General features: G+C 43.8%; 1 protein-coding gene across 3 annotated transcripts in view; it reads right to left on the bottom strand.

Annotated features, from left to right (window-relative positions):
* SUFU (SUFU negative regulator of hedgehog signaling) overlaps positions 1 to 16,944 on the bottom strand; it is a 105,287-nt gene that overhangs the window by 66,295 nt on the left and 22,048 nt on the right. For all 3 annotated transcript variants that reach the window (XR_009696138.1, XM_061162489.1, XM_061162490.1), the window contains exon 3: positions 7,304 to 7,440. Coding sequence is in view for 2 of the 3 variants with exons in the window: in XM_061162489.1 (XP_061018472.1) it covers positions 7,304 to 7,440 (137 nt within the window). In the remaining variant the exon portion in view is untranslated. The remainder of the gene's footprint in view (positions 1 to 7,303; positions 7,441 to 16,944) is intronic.

Genomic DNA, 16,944 nt, shown 5'->3' with positions numbered 1-16,944 from the left:
CTGAATCACAAAGTGCGCCGACTTAGCCCATGTCATGAGGTTGCCATTAAACAGCAGCAAGCAAAGCCACTTGAATTTCCAGTGTCACTTACAAGGTTGGAGGGCCATGTTTCTCCTAAAACTCAAGTGAAATTGCCTTGGAATTTGTGGTTAAGGTCTACCAATGGCAGAACTGAGAGCAGACAGCCTCTCCAGCAGAATTCCAAAGCGCAGCTCAGAAATCAAGCCCCGCTGAGTTGGGGAATGGTTTCTTTCTAATGAAACCCAGAGTTGGGGGGGGGGGGTGGGCAGGGGAGCAGTCACTGGCAATCTGAGAAGAAAGAATGAGCTGATCACAAAAATAAAAGGGGATAGGGAAGTAAGAGAAACTGGCTGTAAAGTAAGAGGGAAAGAAGTTGAAGTGTCTACTGGTGAAGTTGCTGCAGAACTTTATGGTTCCTGATGGTGACTGGATTTTGTTCTAAATCTGTGCAGCGGTGAAACAACAGCAGCCACCCTGTCACATTCTCTTTCCACATGACACTTTTATATTGGCCCGGCATCCTGATCAATATGCAAGGATCCTCTGACCCCAGGTACCACTTGGGTACGGGGACAGAAAACTCATTTGCCCATCTGCTGGCCACTTGTCTTCTTACTAAGAGAACCCCAATTTTCCTCCTCTGCCTTTCCTTGGCCATGACTTTCAGCTCCAGAAGGTGGATATTGATCAGTAAGTCAACAGGGCTGTCTCACTTTCCTGACAATTCTGGCCAATGAGGGGCTTGCCTGATAGCTCAGTTGGTAAAAAATCTGCCTGCAATGCGGGAGACCAAGGTTCAATTCCTGGGTCGGGAAGATCTGCTGGAGAAGGGATAGGCTACCCACTCCACTATTCTTGGGCTTCCCTCATGGCTCAGCTGGTAAAGAATCCACCTGCAATGCAGGAGACCTGGATTTGATCCCTGGGTTGGGAAAATCCCCTGGAGAAGGGAAAGGCTACCCATTCCAGCATTGTGGCCTAGAGAACTCCATGGACTGTATATTCCATGCGGTTGCAAAGAGTCGGACATGACTGAGTGACCTTCACTCACTCTAGCCAATGAGATGCAATGAGTGCAGTTCTGTGAAGGTTTTGATTGGTCCTGAAAAGAGACACAGGACAGAAGTGTCTTTTTTGCTGCTAGTAGACTCTGTCAAGTGTGAATCCAGGATGGTAGGGATTCCAGCAGCTCTCTCTAGAACATCAGGGAATCCCAGTTTAAAAAGACAATCCAAAGCACTGAAGAAGACAGAGCAGGAAGTTAGAAAGAACTCAGGTCTTTAACAGTGTTGTTGAACAGATGATAACCAACCCTGGAACTCCCCACCTCCAGATGACTTACTATGTAAGATAACAGTACTATTGTTAGGCCATTTTAGTCATGGCGTTCTATTACTTGTAGTCAAAACCATCCCGACAGATAACAAGAACAAAAGGTGCCCGCTCCATCTGCATCCTCTAATGACCTAACTTCCAATTAACTGCACACAGGTCTGAGGTCGTAGATGCCCCTAAAGCCCTGTGAGAGCAGCTGACTTTGCCAGCCTAGGGCGAGACCTGCATGTTTTCTCTGGTGCTTTCAACCCCGTGCTCTAGAGGACTTCTCTCCCACTCCATGTAGTTGGAAGTGAGGAGCGGGGAAGCCTTTAAACATAAATCCTGATGCTCGCATCTGGACCACCCTCAACTGGGGGAACCCATTTACCTAGACAGAACTAATCTGAGTCCTTCCCCAGAACTGATGGAGAGATGTTGTAAGAAAAAAGCCTTCTGCCTGCCGGGTACAAACTGGGAGAACTGGATACTCTGGCTGGTGGTGCTCATCTTTCCTGGCACGTGGGCAGAGTCAGTCTACAGCACAAAACCAACACACAAGTAGCAGCCCTGAGGACACTTTTTGAACATATAGGTCAATCCATGCCTGAAGCCCTGGACACCCCAGTAACCTAAGCTGATAAAGTCTGTTCTTATTTCAGGTAGTTTGTGTTGGGCTTCTGTCATCTGCTTATGATTAGAACCATCCAGACTAAAATAAACACTGACCTGCCCCACCCCTACACCTTGACTTCTTCACCTTCTCTGGATACTCTTCTTTCCCAGGCTGCTCACATTTCTACTTCCTTTTCTCTACAGCTCAGCTTCCCATCTCTGAGCAAACCAACCAGAAGATGACTGCCCTCTAGCAGGTCAGGGCTAAGTTATGGAACCCATCTAAGTCATTCTTCAGAGCAAGCTTCAGAGACAGCCCCACAGCAGGGTGAGAGCACCACCACTCCCCATCACACCCCCTAGAGTCTTGTCTCTTTCCTTTGCCCTCCCACTGCCCTAATGCTGTTTCTAAGTCTGGAGGGCAATGCTATGGATGCTGTTCAGACCTGGAAAAGCAGGTCTAAGCACTCCACATACTAGATACTGCTCAACATGTTCTCACATGCAAATGGACAGGGTGCTTCGTGTAAGTCACTGAGTTTAAGGTGGGCAGCCAAGTGAGGCAAGACCATCACACAGAACTATGCTGCTAGGTACACGTGTGGGTCTATCTATGCACACATCAGACATAAAATACATGTTCTGTGTAACAGCATATGTGTGATCCTTGCACAGTGGAACCAGTCAGGGCAGAGCAATGCCTGCATGTCACAAGGGAAGTTCTTTGCAGCATCAGGAAAGTGTGCCCTGCTCCGAAAAAACTATAGAAAGATTTTTCACCTTATAAAGAAGGATTTACTTACAAGGGTCTACTAAAGTACATGGGCTCTAGTGCATTTAGAATAGGATTTGATTTGCTTAAGACTTTACAGGCACTGCCAACTATATAAATCAAGGAGCCACAGTTGAACTGAATTTGCTTTTTGGTTTTACAGTGTGATACATATAAAATAAGGTGATTTTATATGTATCACTATTATTGATTTTCTGTGTGGGAGAAGGATAATGGCACCAAAAATGTTATCATATCAGCTGAGGCAGGCATCTGATGCAGAAACAGGCAATGGGACAACCAGGGTTTTCCTGTAAAATGGGGTCTTTATTAACATTGAAAAAAACAAAAAAACAAAAAAAAGATCAAGGTACCCACCTTCTTTATTCATATAAAGTTTTTGAAGACTGAATAATAATAATTGGAGGTTATATATATATATATATATATAAAGAGAGAGAGAGAGAGGCACTATTCTAAGTGCTTTGAGAGTATTAACTCATTTCATCATCTTAATAACTTCATGCATAGTTACTATTATTATTTCTGCTTTATAGATGAGCAAATGGGTTATGTTGCACAAGGTCAGGAGGCAATAATTGGCAGAGCTGAAATAAAATGCAGGCAGTCTGGGCCCAAGGCCCATGCTTGTACCATCATACTATGCTGTCCTCCTTGATCTAGTAGTAATATGCCAGATGGCGAAATGTGCCAGATGGCGAAGCGTGCCAGGGAGAGAAGCAGAAATGGGGGCTACCTTGTCTATAGCTACCTACCTAACTTACCAACAAGCTCAGGCACGTGGAGCTGAGAGCCTGTACTATACAATGAAACAGGAAGGATGGAAAGGAGGGAGCTAGGGACGGAGGGAAGGGAAGAGAGGAAGAAAGAAGGAAAGAAAAAGGAAAAGAAAAGATGACTGAGAGGAGGCACAAGGGAAGTTTCTTGGTTTGGGTGCTGGTTACGTGGGGTATGAACTGTCAGCAAGCTGCACTTTTTATATACATATTTTCATGAATAAAAAATTAAAAGATGAAAGTATGTGTTTAAGAGGACTTGGATAACATTACAAATGGCTTTGGCCCTCCTCTATTTTCCAAATGTTCTAGAATGCCCGAGCAAGGCATGTTGGAGTTCAGAGACTACATGTACAAGTGCAGTCATCTATGTGGACGACTCAAATCTCATTGTCCAGCCTGAGACATGTGCAGCCCAAACATCAACTAAGCTATCATGGTTAAGAGAGTGGCGGTAAGAACTACAACGCCTGGGTTCAGATTTTCCCTTGGACTTACCAGGTATGTGATATTGAACAATCTACTTCCCCTCTCCGTGTTGTCTTGCTTTCCGCAGCTGAAAAGCTGGTATCACACAGTGCCTAACTCACAGGGCTTTACTGCACATTGACTGAGCACTTACAATAGTGCCTGGCACACAGAACACACTATTGAATTTTAGCTCTGTCCTTACTATTTCCGCTCGTGGCCATGGTCTTCTCTCTTACATCAGTTGCCATATACTTTTCTTCATCATTTCCCCATTATTTAAATAATTACTACTTCCTGCCATGTTTCAAGAAAAAGCTAAGGTAGATTTGTTTTAGCTATTATTCAAGAATACCATCATATTACGAAAATCTGGAAATCAGAAAATCAGATATTATACTTTGGAGAGTGAAGTCATCCTGTCGCTGCTGTGAAATGCCCGAAGTGACTTGCAGACAACACCCACAGCTGTCACACTGGAGACTCCACAAAAGGGCCTGTCGGGGCAGACAATACTGTGGAGCAACACCAGTCAATGCACACTCAAGAAACAGCCACGACATTTTATTTTCAAAGTTTCCAATCCCCTAGGAAAGTTAGAAGGAAAGTACAATATATCCTTCACCTCCATACTTTCTTCACCGAAATTCACCGGTTATTAACATTTTGCCATATCTGCTTTCTTTTTTCTCTCTCCTCCAGCTCACTTTGTTTTGCCAAATCATTCAAAAGTTAAGCTGCAGACATCATGTTATTTTGTTCATAAATAATTCAGCTCCTATCTCCTAGGAACAGGGACACTATCATAATATAATACCAGAACATAATACCATATCACACCCAAGGAATTAGAATTTCACAGCTGCACAGTACTATTATCTAATATACAGTCTGTATTTTTTCTAATTGCTTTAAAAATAACCTTTTTTTTCAATCCAGGTTCCAGTTGAGGACTGGACATTTAAATGATCATGTAAGTACATTTAAATGGTCATGTTTTCTTTGATCTAGGCGAGTCCCAGCCCTTTTACCTTTCAGAGCATTGACATTTTTGAAGGGTCCAGGCAGTTGTCTTATAAAATATCTTACAATCTGGACTTGCCTGACTATACACTCAGGATTCAAATAAGTAATCTGTGGAGGGATTCTTTGAGTCCCTGTGAACATCTTGTACCCCAACAATCTTTTTTAATCCAATGGTTTTGACATCTGTTGACAGTGAGCTTGAATCAATGACCACATTAGTGTTGCAAAACAGTCACTGTGATGGTTACTCTGTAGTTGAAATGAACCTTTGCAAATCAAATCCTATTTTCTCCCTCACTTGCATTATTATTTCAGAACTGTAACATCAGAACTATTTCAGAAGTTCATCTGCTTGACTCCACCTGACAGTGATTCATAACACCTGTTTTACATTTCTCTGATCTTGATCCACCCGAGCAGGTACATTAAGTGCAAACAAACATATAAATGCACTGGCTTAAGCAGTGGGCAGGAAGCTACCTGTCTATACAAGCAAGAGATTGCCTAGTCTTTAGAGTCCTCCTTCCCATAATGGATCAAATTCCATGTCAGGAAATGTCTATTTTCTAGGAGCTGAAATATCTCAGTTGGGAGAGACTGAAGAAATGTCTATTTTCTCAAAGACAGTTCTATATCAGCATCAGTTTCAGGCATCCCAAGAAGGGAGAGAAGGGGACACAATGGGTTCAGGCAGTAGACTCCTGGCACAATGTTAAAAGACACTAGGACAGTACCAAAATCACATGGGTCAGCTTCCAACAGCCTGGTTCCCCTGCCCCAGTGAATGATATTTCTTCCTGTCAACAGTCTAGAATCCAAATGACATCCCAGACTACTGCATTAGAATCCCCGGGAAGCTGGTTAAGAAACAGATGCTCCAGTCCCACCGCTGGCCAAATGAATCAGAGCCCTGTGGGGCATTTGGGACTCAAGTATGTTGAGATCCCAGAGAATCTCATGAGCAGCCAGGTTTGGGAACTCTTGCTGAGAGAAGACCCACTATAGCCTCCAAAGGGGAACTATCCCATAGGCCACACAATGGTAGATGGTAATTAAGGATCAGTCCCATTACATGAGGGCCATCCAGCCAACAACTGACAGCCTGGGGTCTGGAACAAGGGCGGAGGGCTTCAACATAGATGGTCAACTGCATCCCCAATTTATAGCCTACTCAAGGCTAGGGGGAAAAAAGTGACTATACTTAGAGAAGCTGCCAAGTCTATGGTTTTCCAAATTTAGCTTCTATCAGAACATTTGGGAACATCACCCCCCCTAAGATTCTGAGTCAGAGATCTCCTCTGGGGCCCAGGGATGTGTACTTGAAACAAGCTCTCTAGATGATTCTGATGCATGGGTGCAAGACTATACTTTGAGGCATCCAGGCTTGGATGTTGGTCTGCTCTGCTGGTCAAAGTGCAGGAGTTGGATAAAACTGTGCTGGCTTTCACTTCAAGGCTACTTACCAAACCAAAGAAGCAAAATGTGAAGTCATATGGGAAAGGTTTCTGAGCAATTAATTAACCACTCAGAAACACTCAGATGAATTGAAACCATCCGTAAAAAATAGTGACTTCCACTCCAACATATCATCCCACTGGAGGACTACTGGCAAGCTAAGACAAGAGCATGTGACCAAGGCTCCCAGCACAAAGCCCACTCTTCAGGTTCTATATTAGCAGTCTCCAGAGGGGCACTGAGGGCATTGGACCATCCCCTGGAGGGCACTTGAATCATCTGAATCAAATAATATATCTGACCGTCAAGGTCCTGCCTGATTCCAGCTTCTCATTCATATTGTGAGGGAGCTAGCTCATGGCAATTCATTTTCTCTCTCTGCCCTATGCTCTACTGCTAACCCTTAGCCAAGATTAACATGTGTGTGTGTGTGTGGCCCCAGAAATGGAGATGGCTAGGCCTCCAGCATCAGGGAGGAAGGACCGTGCTAATTGTGGGAAAGGGGGCAAACAGGAAAAGCACTGGTCAGCTCCATTCAGGGCTGGCCTTTGGCTCTCTGGGAATGAGAAGCAAGGCTAGCAGACTGCGACCAAGGTTCCGGGTATTAGTGACTCCCACTGCTGGAGGTCATATGACATATCCTTCCCTCCCATGGCCCAGACGGCTTTCCACCTGGGAAACGCCAGGAAACAAACCACCTTCGTGGTACAAATGGGGTACACAGCACCCCCAGGAAAGCTCCCTCCACAGACATCAAAATATACCTGAAGGTCCCAACCCTAGCAGGCTCATGGTGAAAGGACACCCACACCAGCCAGCTTCTGGGGCTCTTACCTGACTGGAACACATATCTGGCCAAGCCCTGCATTAGCTCTGCTGGCCACGTCGGGGGCGCAGACTCCCCTGTTTCTCTCTTCAGACGAAATGTCAACTCAAAGCCAAAACCACTAGGTCCATCTGTTCCTGTGAATCTGGAAGGAATAAAAAGCAAATGTTTTTAGTTTAACTACCTTAGGGAAAACACTGTTTTGTTGCCTAATTAAAGTTCTCCTTTCTTGGTGGCCTCAGCATCCAAACCCCCTAGTTGGAAGCATCTCGGGGAATAAGCCTTGAGGGGAGGGAGGACCCTGAAAGGGGGTAAGGAACCAGAACACTAGCCTTGCCCTCCAGCTACCATACATGTGTATGACCTCAGCCTGGCCAATCAAATTCGCCTGCTGGTACTCTGAATTACGAGTTCCAGATTTTGTGGCTCTGGAATATTCCTTTCTGTATGACTGAGGCTCCAATACTGAAAATTGTCCTTATTCACATTCTCTATTCCTACTAGATATTAATAAGCACCTACTTAGTTTGTTAAGAATATATGTCCTACTGTATACCCTAGGAGGATGAGACCCTTCTCCACTCCCACCTCCACCTTGCCCCACGACGGGACAATCCTTGGGCTGAGCTGGCTGGCCTCCAAACTCAGCATTTGAGGACGGGTCTCAAAGCAGACTCCAAATACTGGGAGGGCCTGTGATCTTTCTGAACCCTGGCACCCCGTGTGCACTCTCCAATCACTGGCATCTGGAGGGAGCAGAGTTTGCCCCCCCTTCCTGGCCCCAAGTGATGACAGTCATACACATCAGAGGGAGATGAGGCAGGGGAGCAGTGCCTTCTTGGAAACGCTCAGGAGCCCAAATCTTCAGGGGAGTCCATGCAACGGACTTCTGCCAGAGAGAGAGGGAAGTGATGTAGATTGAGAGGAAGGCTGGTTGGTGGTGGCACCTCCTGGGGTGAGGGAAACATCCAGGGAGGGGCGGCTGAGAGCTATAGGAGGCCTGCCAGCCCAGGAAGGGTTAAAAGTTAAAATATGTTCGTGATATAATTTTCAGTAATTATATCTTGTACAAACATGAGCCACAATGATTATACACATGTAAACTCCTGAGCATACAAATTCAAGCTATAAAATAAGATGACAGCCAACACCTTCTTGGAGCCAAGCTACTGGAACAGGCGGTCAAAGTGGAGAATGCTGAAGGTCAGAATGAGGTGGTCAGTGCCCAACCCTGGGATTCCACGTGACATCATTCCTCCACCATCATCATCATCATCGTCTCCAAGGGGCCAGGCCAGGAGACTGGACATAAAGAGGTTCCAACGACTCAGAAGCTCTGACACCAAGGCCAGCCCTGCTTGTGTACATGAGTGGGTCCAGCCTACCTACACCTGCTGCAGTGAGGAGACCACCTCTGATAAGTTCTCTAAACTTAAAGTTTCTCTAAATTTAAGAATCTGAAGGACTGAAAGGAAGCTTTATAATACCATAGAATACTTAGATACCATTTTCTCTTTTTCTTTTTTAAAATATTTATTTATTTATTTTAATTGGAGGCTAATTACTCTATAATATTGTAGCAGTTTTTTTGCCATACATTGACATGAATCAGCCATGGGTGAACATGTGTTCTCCATCCTGAACCCCCCTCCCACCACTCTCCCCATCCCATCCTTCTGGGTCATCCCAGTGCACCAGCCCTGAGCACCCTGTCTCATGCATCAAACCTGGACTGGCAATCTGTTTCACATATGATAATATACATGTTTCAGTGCTATTCTCTCAAATCATCCCACCCTCGCCTTCTCCCACAGAGTCCAAAAGACTGTTCTATACATCTGTGTCACTTCTGCAGTCTTGGATATAGGGTCATCGTTACTGTCTTTCTAAATTCCATATATATGCGTTAATATACTGTACTGGTGTTTTTCTTTCTGGCTTACTTCACTCTGAATAATAGGCTCCAGTTTCATCCACCTCAATAGAACTGATTCAAATGCATTCTTTTTAATGGCTGAGTAATATTCTATTGTGTATATGTACCACAGTTTTCTTATCCATTCATCTGCTGATGGACATCTAGGTTGCTTCCATGTCCTGGCTATTGTAAACAGTGTTGTGATGAACATCGGGGTACACATGTCTTTCAATTCTAGTTTCCTCAGTGTGTATGTCCAGCAGTGGGATTGCTGGGTCATATGGCAGTTCTATTTCCAGTTTTTTAAGGAATCTCCACACTGTTCTCCATAGTGGCTGTACTAGTTTGCATTCCCACCAACAGTGTAAGAGGGCTCCCTTTTCTCCACACCATCTCCAGCATTTATTGTTTGTAGACTTTTTGATAGCAGCCATTCTGACCAGTGTGAGATGGTACTTCATTGTGGTTTTGATTTGCGTTTCTCTGATGAGTGATGTTGAACATCTTTTCATGTGTTTGTTAGCCATCTGTATGTCTTCTTTGGAGAAATGTCTGTTTAGTTCTTTGGCCCATTTTTTTGATTGGGTCCTTTATTTTTATGGATTTGAGCTGCATGAGCTGCTTGTATATTTTTGAGATTCTTTGTCAGTTGCTTTGTTTGTTATTATTTTCTCCCATTCTGAAGGCTGTCTTTTCACCTTGCTTATAGTTTCCTTCGTTGTACAAAAGCTTTTAAGTTTAATTAGGTCCCATTTGTTTATTTTTGCTTTTATTTCCATTATTCTTGGAGGTGGGTCACAGAGGATCCTGCTGTGATTTGTGTCGGCGAGTGTTTTGCCTATGTTCTCCTCTAGGAGTTTTATAGTTTCTGGTCTTACATTTAGATCTTTAATTAGATACCATTTTCTCTGAGTACCAATGGGGAGGCAGACTCCATTTGGGGGTATACATCTAGAATTTTGGAGGCCAGGCTAGAAGATGCTTGGCAGGATGCAGTGTAAGCTATTTTCTTTCCTTGCTGAACTGTCCTGGCTGGGAGCAATTCTATGCAGAGAGGCTGAGGGAAGAGTTAAGCAAGCTGAGGCTGTAGCCTTGCGAGGGGGTGTGAAAAACCCGGGGTAAAGCAAGACTGACTTGGAGTCAAAACCCTGCAAAGAGAGATGGGTCACTAGGGCACAGGGAAGATTTTAAGCAGCCACCAATTAGAGGCTGCTTTGTAAAATGTATTAGACCATTACTCCTGGGCTTTCATCGTGGGCCAAGAAAAATACATGATTTCTAACCGCAAAAACTTGAGAAACAGACTAAGAGAAACACGCTCCTCAGACTGTGCAAAGGGGAGAACCCTCAGATGCAGAGAGAGGAGCCACATCCTCCCCAGCAGTACCGCCGCTCTAAGGAGGGACATACACACGCACACATGGGTGTGTATGCACATAAACGCACGTGTACACCGTCTGCCTCCACACGGGCTGCTTTCTGGGCCAGCTCTGTGGTGGGCAGGCCGGCCCTCACTTGACTGGCTGGGAGGGATGGTCCAGGCCAGATGGTCTCCACCTGCATTTGATTACCACCCACCAGGCTAGCTGGACGCAACCTCTAAACTCTGAAACATGAGTTTGGAATGGCCTAGCCTCGGGATAAACACACAACCTGGGGCCTGTCAGAAGGCCTCTTCTTCAAAGCAGATTGCCCAGGCAATAGCTGAATGACAAGGTCATTCAGTCTTTAACATCCCCTGGAGGGGCCTGGCTTGGTCTGCATTTCCTCACGTGAGGACTTCTCCAGCCAAAGCAGACTGATCTGACCAGAGTAAGGAGCCCCTCTTGGGGAGCGGCTGTCTCATGCATCCTCTTGAGAAAGGAACCCATGAGAGGAAACTGGCACGTGCTGTAGAAGGTGGGATCTGGGTCAGAGCAAAGAATCTTACTAACACAGAAGGCTCCTAAAACACTGGCTGGTGGTAAAGGCGCCCAGTGGAATTTCTTCCTACAGAGATTCTTAAAGGAAGACATTACACATCCTCCCCTCCCCAATCTGGTAGGGAGGGGTGAAGGATTCTGTCTTGTTGTAGAAGGCTGGATGAGATGGCCTCCCAAGATTGCTTCCAGCTAGAGAACATCTGATCCTGCCTACTAAGGCACCCTAGGGAGAGGCTGGCTTTGTCCCAGCAGTTTGGGGGCCCAGGCAATGGCTGTGCCAGCCTCAAGAGTCACATCAAAGCTGCCAATAGGAAAAACATGTGCCTCAAATCCCAACTACCGGAACCTGCCCAAAGGTCTCCCCCAAAGCATCTGATTAAGAAGGTGCCAATCAGCCTCAGAGAGACCAAAATGACTGCGAACTCCAGGCAGAAGACAAACAGGAACTTGGGAGAGACTTCCGAGAATAAATACAAGATGTGGGCAGGCAGAAAAAGCTGACCTAAAAGCTGGCATCTTGTGTTCAACACCATTAGCTACTAGGAAAATTCAAATCAAAACTACAAGGAGATACCATTCACTTCACACTCTCTAGGATGGCCAAAATAAAAGACGGACAGTAACAAGTGTTGACGAGGATGTGGAGAAATTGGAACACTCGTAAAGCAGCAGAGTTGCTTTGGAAAAAACAGTGTGGCAGTTCTTCAAAAATTTAAATATACCATATGATACAATTGTTCCTCTCCAAGGTATATACCCAAGAGAACTGAAAACAGTTTTTACACAAAAACTTGTACGCTAATGTTCATAGTGAAGTGAAAGTTGCTCAGTCGTGTTAGACTCTTCGCAACCCTATGGACTATACAGTCCATGGAATTCTCTAGGCCAGAATTCCAGAGTGGGTAGCCTTTCCCTTCTCCAGGGCATCTTCCCAACCCAGGGATCGAACCCAGGTCTCCCACATCACAGGCAGATTCTTTACCAGCTGAGCCACCAGGGAAGCCCAATGTTCACAGTAGCATTAGTCATAACAACCAAAAAGTGGAAGCAACCCAAATGTCATCAACATATAAATGGATAAACAAAACATAGAATATCCATACAATGCAATATTACTTGTCAATAAAAAGGAATGCTGTACTGATTATTTGCTACAACATGAGTGAACCCTGGAAACATTACGCCGAGCGAATGGAGCCAGATACAAAAGACCACATATCACATGATTCCGTTTATATGAAATGTCCAGAATAGACAAATTCACAGAGACAGAACGATTAGTGGTTGCCAGGGGCTGGGGAAGGAGAGAATGGGGAGTGACTGCTAATGGGTATAGAGTTTCTTTCTGAAGTGCTGGGAAGGTTCTGGAATTTAATGGTGACAATTGTGCAACCTTGTGAATATACTAAAAAGCACTGAATTGTATACCAAAAGGGTGAATCTCATGCTACGTGGATTACATCTTTAAAAAAAGAAAGTTGGCATCTCAGACACACCTCTACACTAGGGGAGGCAGAGCCAACCATACCAAATAAGCCAGGCCTTTACCTGGCTCCATCTACAAATAACCACTACAATTAACTGAATACCTATTAAGTTGGAGGCCTTGCACTAAGCACTTTCCTGATGCTGTATTATTTAATTCCCCAACAACCCTGTGATTCAGCCATTGTTATCCTCGTTTAACTAATATACGAGAAAAAGACACTTGAGAGAATTTAAGTAATATTCTATAAGTCACACAGTAGGCAAGTGATGGACTTCAGACTTGAGGTCTGATTCCAAAGCCCATTTTTTCACTGCAGTGTGACTTCAGGCAAGATATTTAATCTCTCCATGCCTCAGCTTCCCCATCTATAAAATGAGGATAATAACGGTAACTATTTCAGAGTTGTTAGGAGGATAAAATATTTCAAAACTGCCTGAAACACTGTAACATTATATCACTTACACTAAGAGAAAGAGGAAGTTACAAAAGACTGTATGTTATATGAATTCATTTACATATACAATAAATAATATAATTTATAATATATATTTATATTACATAAAATATCAAGAATAGGCGAATCTACAGGAACAGTAGGCAAATCAGTGATTACCTCGAGCTGAGACACTAAAGACACAGGCAGAGTCACTGCTAATGGGTGTGGGCTTTCTTTTGAGGGTGATAAAAAAAAAGTTCTAAAATTAGTTTATGGTGATGGTTACATAACTCTTGAAAATATATTCAAAACCACTAAACTGTATACTTCAAGTGAGTGAACTGTATGGTAAATGAATTTTATCGCAATAAAGCTGTTTTTAAAAACTGAGGTGGGGGGCGGAAACCCCAAAGACCTAATGGTTAAAAAATTCACAAACCAGGCTATAGATATATTCCTCTTAAGCATAAAACAAGATGGTCCATCTCACTCATGGTAAGAGAAATGCAACTCAAATACAAATTAAAAAAACAATGATACCATTATAACTTAGACTGGCAAAAATTTTAAAGTATGACATTATATTCCATTGATGAGCCTGTGAGGAAAGAGGTATTTTCATATAATGCTGGTGGGGATACAAATTAGCACAAGTTTTTTTGGGGGAAGTGAGTAACACCCAACAAAATCACATATCATTTACCTTTTTTTTTTTTGATGCACCACAGCAGTTTGCCCAATCTCAGTTCCCTGACCAGGGAATGCCCAGAATCCTAACCACTAGATCACCAGGGAACTCCCACATATTGTTTACTTTTTGACTCAGCAATCAAACTCTAAGAGTTTATGATCCCAAAATACTAAATGCCCATTCATAGGAGAGTGGTCCAAAGAGTACTATACAGCTGTAAGAAGGAATGAGGAAGAGCTCTAAAAACTGAATGGGTATTGTTAAGTAAAAACAGCAAAAGAGGACTATACCATGCCACCTTTTGAGAAAGAGAAAAGGGAATACAGGAAAATGTACCTGTATTTGCTCATTTCTGCAAAAAGCAACACAGGAAGGACAAATCAGAAACTAGTAAGATTGGTCACCTACAGGCAGTAGGTGAGAATCAAGTGGAAAGGACTGTGGGGTGGAGGAAGTATGAGTGTGACATTTCTCTGAATACACATTTCTGTATGGTTATCACTTCTGGATCAATGATAATGCTTTCACATACTCAAAATAAACAAGGATGGAGGAAAATTTTAAATGTAATACAAATATAAATTAACGAACTTAACTGTATTTGAAATAATATTACCACACTGAAGAGGGGGGGAAATGTCACCCAAGTACCTAATGTACACAGTTTGTTGATCATATGTCCTCAGACTAAAGACAGAAAGAACAGTAAACAAATACTGAACTCTGGTTAGCATGCAGTGTTATGGGTTGGTAATTCTGAAACTACTTTCTGTGTAAATGTATTGTGGATAATGAGAGCCAGGTTACTCTCACTGTCAGAAATGTTAAAAAAAAAAAAAAACAAAACTGGTAAACATATATCAAAGTTAAAAATATGTAAAAAAGAAAAAAAAATATGTAAAAAAGGAAGGATAGAATGAGCCTCATAGGTATGATTTTGGAATTGGAGGTATTGGTATGGTATTTAACAGTGGGATAAAAGGTGTGGGTGTGGGTGTGGGTGTGATACATGTGTATTGCCTAGCTCTCTCCACTGAGTAACACCTCAAAAGCAATGATAACACACAGCACTTAGATCTTGGTTTCTAAATACCATCTACCATTAAAAAAGACCAGAGCTCACTGGAGAAATGGCTGATTCCAGAGTTGGGAAAGCACAAAATGACCTTGGAACTTTTTGTTGTACCAGAAGGTAAGTAAGTACTTAAAGAATGATGTGAACATTTAAGCCAACAGTAAAGAGAACCCAAACTTAAGGGCTCCCACTGGCCAAATTGAGGACAATTTGAGCATCAAAACGAATGGTATTAGCAAATTATAACCTATTAATTAAAACTCTATTGACACCACACTGATTGTAATGGACCTAGTGACACTGGCTCTATAGATTTTGGACTTACCAGCCTCCATAATTACATGAGTCAATGCCTTATTTTATATATATATATATAAGAGGAGCAGCAGCTTTTCACTCTTGTATTTGGAAAAAGCCTTTTCTATAAATATATTCAGTGGTATTTATAAGAGTAAAATATTTAGAAACAATCTAAATGTTCTACAAGTAGGGATATTACCAGTTCTGGTGCACTGTGTGGTGGGACATTACACAGTCATTAAAAACGAGATTTCTTCAAAGCAGGAAGACTAATCTCTGAGTTTTGAGAGGCAAAGGGTTTTCTGCCTCTAACTGCTGAGTAAGTATGTGTTAGTTGCTCAGTCGTGTACAACTCTTTGCAACCCCTTGGAAGGCAGCCCCCAGACTCCTTTGTCCATGAGAGTCTCCAGGTAAGAATACTGAAGTGGGTAGCCATTCCCTTCTCCAGGGTATCTTCCTGACCCAGGGATCGAACCTGGGTCTCCTACATTGCAGGCGGATTCTTTACCATCAGAGCCACCCAGGAAGCCCCAGCTGGTGAGTACTAGATCCTAGATACTTCCCCAATGGAGCCTCAGATGAGAATGCAGCCCAGCTGACACTGATTGCAGCTTTGTGAGGCCCTAAAGAGAACACTCAGATAAGCTACACCTGGACTCCTGACCCAGAGGAGATGTGAGATTATGTGTGCTGCTTTGAGCTACTCAATTTGTGGTCATTTGTTATGCAGTAGTAGAAAACCAACACACCCACCTTGCTCTCTGCCCTTTAAGGCTGACCTCTGTGGGGCTCCTGAACCTTCTGGCATTCAATTGGGTTCAGCCAGTGGAAACCCTAACAGGTAATCAGAGGGAGGAGAGAGACTCTTCAATTGAAGGTTACCGTTGAAGGTCACTCTGAAGAACAACACTTTACACAACTGTTCTGGGTTCTCAAATCTCACTCCCTCTGGTCCCTTCAGTGCTAGGAGAGTAGCAGCTGAGCCAATGACTAGCCTTGCGTGACTGCACTCTCTTCTTTACAAACAAACCCTTCCCCAGTCATCCTACTCTGAAGGTGCCAAACTCTTTCTTGTTGAGACCAATATAGGGCACCTACCACTCTTCCTTACTCCCGTGCAAGCCTCCACCACAGGACCCTCCACCACAGGACCCTCCTTGCTATACGGTAACTGCCTTCCTAGTTCTCCCATTAGGACTGGAGTTGCCCCCTTTTTGCACCACCAGTAACTGACAAAGAAGTGCTCGGTGAAGGCTTGCTGAACAATGGAACAGAGTGAGACTAAAATATTTACTAATGAGACTAAATTTGAGAAAAAAGGCAAAGTTTTACAGAATTTAGAACACTGGGCAAGGGATAAGGGGGCAAATGCCAGCCCAAGGTTATGAGCTGAAGGGCTTAGGCAGAGTGAGCCTGCCAGCAGGGCAGGGAGGCTGGGAAGTGAGGATAGAAACACAGGACAGTCCTATTAGTCTTGGGCTCCTTGAACCCTCTGGAGGTCCCAAGGTGGATTCGGGGCAGAAACTGCAAAAAATTATCCTACTTTATGGTCCTAATAAGATGCTAGAGATGAATCCAGTGACGTAGACAAGACACAAAGCCCAGCTCCACCATTTTCCAGCTGGCCCTCGGGCAAGTTAATTTCCACGTGCCCTGGAGTTTCCTCACCTGTTAAACTGGAATGAGAATATTTACTTCATAGGGCAGCTGGGAGGCTTTTAGTGGGTGGCACAGTGTCCAGCACTAGCAAGTACCCATACAGAGAAGCTAGTAGTCAACCTTCCCTTACTTAGTGCTCAGCAGAAGCAGTCCTGTTCA

The sequence above is a fragment of the Dama dama genome, chromosome 15, assembly GCF_033118175.1.
Source record: "Dama dama isolate Ldn47 chromosome 15, ASM3311817v1, whole genome shotgun sequence".
Taxonomy (NCBI): Eukaryota; Metazoa; Chordata; class Mammalia; order Artiodactyla; family Cervidae; genus Dama; species Dama dama.
The sequence above is the reverse complement of the archived record's forward strand: the minus strand, read 5'-3'. Positions and strand labels throughout refer to the sequence as shown.